This window comes from Neophocaena asiaeorientalis, unplaced genomic scaffold (assembly GCF_003031525.2).
Source record: "Neophocaena asiaeorientalis asiaeorientalis breed wild unplaced genomic scaffold, Neophocaena_asiaeorientalis_V1.1 scaffold218, whole genome shotgun sequence".
Lineage (NCBI taxonomy): Eukaryota > Metazoa > Chordata > Mammalia > Artiodactyla > Phocoenidae > Neophocaena > Neophocaena asiaeorientalis.
Window position 1 is genome coordinate 12,607,935 of NW_020172818.1, and position 4,092 is coordinate 12,612,026.

Genomic DNA, 4,092 nt, shown 5'->3' on the forward strand with positions numbered 1-4,092 from the left:
GGATTGGGTAGGTCTGGTTTTCAGGGCTCCTTTAAAAGCCAGAGATGAACTTCGGGTGCGCAGGCAGAGGCCGTGGGCAGCGCCACAGGTGTGCAGCAGTGCATCTGCAGGCCTCCCCGAACATCTGCGTGGGAGAGGGAGTGTGGGCCGGGTGCCCAGAACCCGCCCCGGCTGCTGGTGCGCTCGAGGCCCTCCAGGATCCAGCCCAGGCCTCTCGTTCCACAGCCTGCGTTAGTCCCTCCGCTGCGCCACTCCCTGAATAGACCGAGCACATCTCCAGCCCTAAGTCCAAGCCTTTATTCAAACTGTGTCCTCTCTCTGAATATCTTACCTCAGACAGAAGTCTATCTATTCTCCCAGATTCACCTCCTAGGGCTTCTCCATAAAACCTTTCCCTGCCACTCCTCCCACCCCCATCATTGAACCAGCCTCCCTCCCTCCCTGCAGCAGGGACCCCAGAGACAAAGCCCTAATTAGTGACTGACCTGCTCTACTGCCTGCAGCCCCTCTCTCATCACAGGGCCCCCTGCCATTGGGGCCACCGGCTTATCCCCAGAGGCTTGTCTACCAGACAGTGATTGCTGATTGCAGAGCCAGACCATTGGCACTAAGGAGCCCAGAGCCCCTAGGACAGGCTAGCGGTCAGGAGGGGGAAAAGGATGTCCTGGTTCCCAGTGGAGAGTGGACACCAGACCCAGCACCCGTAATACAGGTGTTGCTTTGGGGAGAGGTGGGCAGGAGTCCTGGGCTAGCTTGATTAACTTCTTGACAGAAGAGGAAAGAGGGAAGAGGGGGAAAGCGGGGGAGCCCTAGTAAGCCCCCATAGGGCTAGACAGGTGCCTCCCAAATCCAGGCAGATTAAAATGCCAACCTTCTACTTTTTGCCTATAAAACCCAAACCCACAGGCTCGGTAAAAAGACCCCACCTTCTTTACTTCCAGCTGCCACACAGAGGTGGGGGTGCCAGGCCTGGTAAAGCTCCCACCACTCAGGTTAGGGCCTGAAGCCTTTACCTCCACTGCCACCTGGAGGCCAGTCCTCCAGTCCAGGACAGAAGGCCAGAGATGCCTGGGCCTTAAAGTGGAGATAGGGTTTTATGTTCACAAAATAGAAACGGCTTAGTATTCCAGGAACACTAGGCCATAAGTTTCCCATTTCACAGGGGCGAAACTGAGGCTTACAGAGATAGAATGAAATCTTAGATACAAAGCATGTGAGCTGCAGCAGAGCAGTATCTGGAAGCCAGGTTCCTGCACAACTTGTCTAGAGCTCATTCTTGGCTCTGAGTTGGGGTCTAAATTCTTGTTGCTGACCGGAAATTGCAGGTCTCCCTCTCTCTGACTCTACATCCCCTTCCTCAGCGTTGCTAAGGGCTAGGTTCCACGAACCAGGGCCCCTCCCAGGCTTCAGTCTGGGCAGGGAAGCTCCAGGATTGGAGAGGAGACCTCCTGCGTATAGGGGGAGGGGCACTCGTCTGCTATTGGCCAAACAGACCACCGCTCCCAAGTGGACTTCCCGGGTACAAAGCGCCGCAGTTGCACAGCCTTGGGCCTCGGCAAACGCTGCGCCTGCGCCGCAGAAACCCCTCCTCCCTCCCCGGGAAAGAGCTTTACGGGCGCGGGGGAAGGGCCCCGGCACCCTCTGCAAAGCTCAGGACCAGCGAGGCCCGCCGGCCCCCGAACCCGAACCCCGTGGCTGCTCGGTCCGCAGAAAGTAAAACTCTCCCCCACAAGGGAGACCACGATCACCTAGGCTCCACAGTTCCGAACCTCGCGTGCTCCTGGAGCCCTTGGCGCGCCGGAGGCGCTGCCTTTTGTCCAGTACCCGGGAAGCAATGGAGAAAGGGGAGAAGGCTAGTGGGGGAGAAGAAAGAGCAGTGGGAGAGGTGAAGGGATCAGCGTCCCCAAGGGCCGAGGCGCGGCTGCGGAGCCGTCCCAGACAGAGCCCAGGGGCGATGCTGGCTTTGGTGACATTGACTGCAGGTCCATCAGGGACGCTCTTGCACAGCTCCCGGCCGTGCACAAAGCTCTCTCGCCTCCCTGATACTCCACCACGCCTTGAGAGAGGCTGGGAGATGCCACCCCCATTTCACAGATGAAGAAGCTGAGGCTCAAGAGGACGCAGAGCCTTGACTGGAAACTAGGATTCTCCGGTATTGGCCCCGGCTTCTTGGTCCGCGGCCCCGAAGCCTCCCGCTCGGGCTGTGAAGCCTGGATCCCAAGCGAGGTCGGACACTAGGGAAGGAGGTGGGCAGGGCAAGATATAGAAGGGATAGGGGCAAGGAGACGGGACCCTCTCGATATCTCCATTCCTTGCACACACACCCCCACAGACACACACACCTCACTGTAGACTTTCATCTCGCGAGGCTCAGGATTCAGGACCACGGAGAGTTCCCGAGCTACCGAGACTGAAGACCCGGGGCGTGGGGGTGGGGGCAGGAGGAGACCCACTATTGGGTCGTAGCAGCCACAGGCCAGCCCAGCCCCCCACCCCACTCCTCCAGGAAGCCCTCCCAGATTTCTGTCCAGATCAAGCTCTGCCTCCTCCGGGCTCACTGTATGCCTCTCAGAGCATTTAAGGGGAGAAGGGTTAATAAAAATGATAAGGATCAAACTCAAATAAACAACAAACACTTATTGTATGCTCACTACCTAGCGGCATTAACTGATTTAATTTTCACAATGAATTTGTTACCCACCCTGTCCTAGGGTGGGGCCGGAGTGCTAAACAGGGAAGCCAGCACCTATCAGGGGCCTGGGACCTGAGCAGTGCTAAGACATGGAGTTCTGGGGTAAGGCTACAGCTCATCGGCCCTCGGGTGCTCCAACTTCCGTTTTCCAAGCACCTCACCCATATATCCCAAAGCTGGGTCGTCTACCCATCTTCCCCCAATGCTCTGGCGACCCCAGCGAAAGGGAGATGAGCCATAGGGCCCACGGCCTGGCGTTCCCTCTCCCTGATGTTTCCCCACTTTCGTGGGGGGGGCGACCTCCAAGTCTAGGAAGCTACTGACCCCGGTTCAAACCCCCTCTCTGCCATCAACTTGCTGTGAAGTGAGCACACAGGCGTTGTGCTGTGGGACTCAGGAGCATCCTCTGAAGATGTCGGTGATTGCGGCTAGCGGTTTCCAGTTCTGTCTGCCCCACGATCTAAATCTTTAACCAAATCCTTCCCCCGGAAAATACAGAGGGAGCACTCAGGAAAGGCTTAAGCTTTAAGCCATGTGATCACAGGCGTTTCACTGAACCTCTCCCAGCGCCTGGTACATAGTAGGTGCTCTATAATTCCTCATGAGTGAGTGAATAAATGAAGGGATGAATGCGGAACAGAGCTCCCTGTCTTTTCGTAAAGCAGAAAATGAGGATCCTTGGATGAAATTAACCCGAGGTCCCTCTGCGCTTTAAGGGACCATGTGGCGGCTTTAGCCAACTTACTTCCCTTCTCAGAACCTCGCTCTCTCTTTCTGCAGTGGAGGAGCGGGGGTGCTGGATCTCGAAAGACCCTTTGGAGTCTCACGGACTATGCTGGCCAACGCTGACCGAGTCGCACAACCTCTCCGAACCTCCTGAATGATGGGGTGGGGGAAGGGCGTTCCGTAGCTCTCCCAAGCCTGGCCGCAGTGGCCCCAGCACTCCTGCCCGGGCACTGCCCTCGGGCGGCCCCACGCCCAGCGACCCGAGGGTCCCGTCCCCTCCGTCCGGCCCACGCGCGCCCCGAGGGTACCTGGACATTGTCCCGGCCGAGTGGCAGGTCGCGGGGCGCGGGGCAGCGGATGCGCAGCACAGGCGGTCGCTCGTCGCGCTCGCCCGGCGAACTGACTGCCGAGCCCGAGGGATCACTCACGTCGCTGGCCGTGTCCTCGCTGCCTCCGGGCCCCGGCAGGCCGACCGCGTCGAGCCGGCCAGCACTGCGCGGTGTGCGCGCGGAGCCTCGGCGGCCCACGCTGTACGCGTCGAAGTCGATGGTCTTATTCTCGTAGGCGCCCTCCACCGCGGCGAACATGCCGCCGTACTTCTGGCGCGGGGTCTGCGCCGCGCTGCCCGGCCGCGCCAGGTACACGGGCAGGTCGTCCTCCGTGTTCCACGCGCG

The 4,092-nt window shown here is 59.2% G+C and overlaps 1 protein-coding gene across 1 annotated transcript in view; it reads right to left on the reverse strand.

The window, feature by feature from the left end:
* The window catches only part of CRMP1 (collapsin response mediator protein 1), a gene marked incomplete at its 5' end in the record, with an annotated part of 74,043 nt that extends 69,957 nt beyond the window's left edge, over positions 1-4,086 (reverse strand). The window contains one exon of the mRNA XM_024741773.1: positions 3,727-4,086. Coding sequence (XP_024597541.1) covers positions 3,727-4,086 — 360 coding nt within the window. The remainder of the gene's footprint in view (positions 1-3,726) is intronic.
* Between the last annotated feature and the right edge of the window lie 6 nt (positions 4,087-4,092).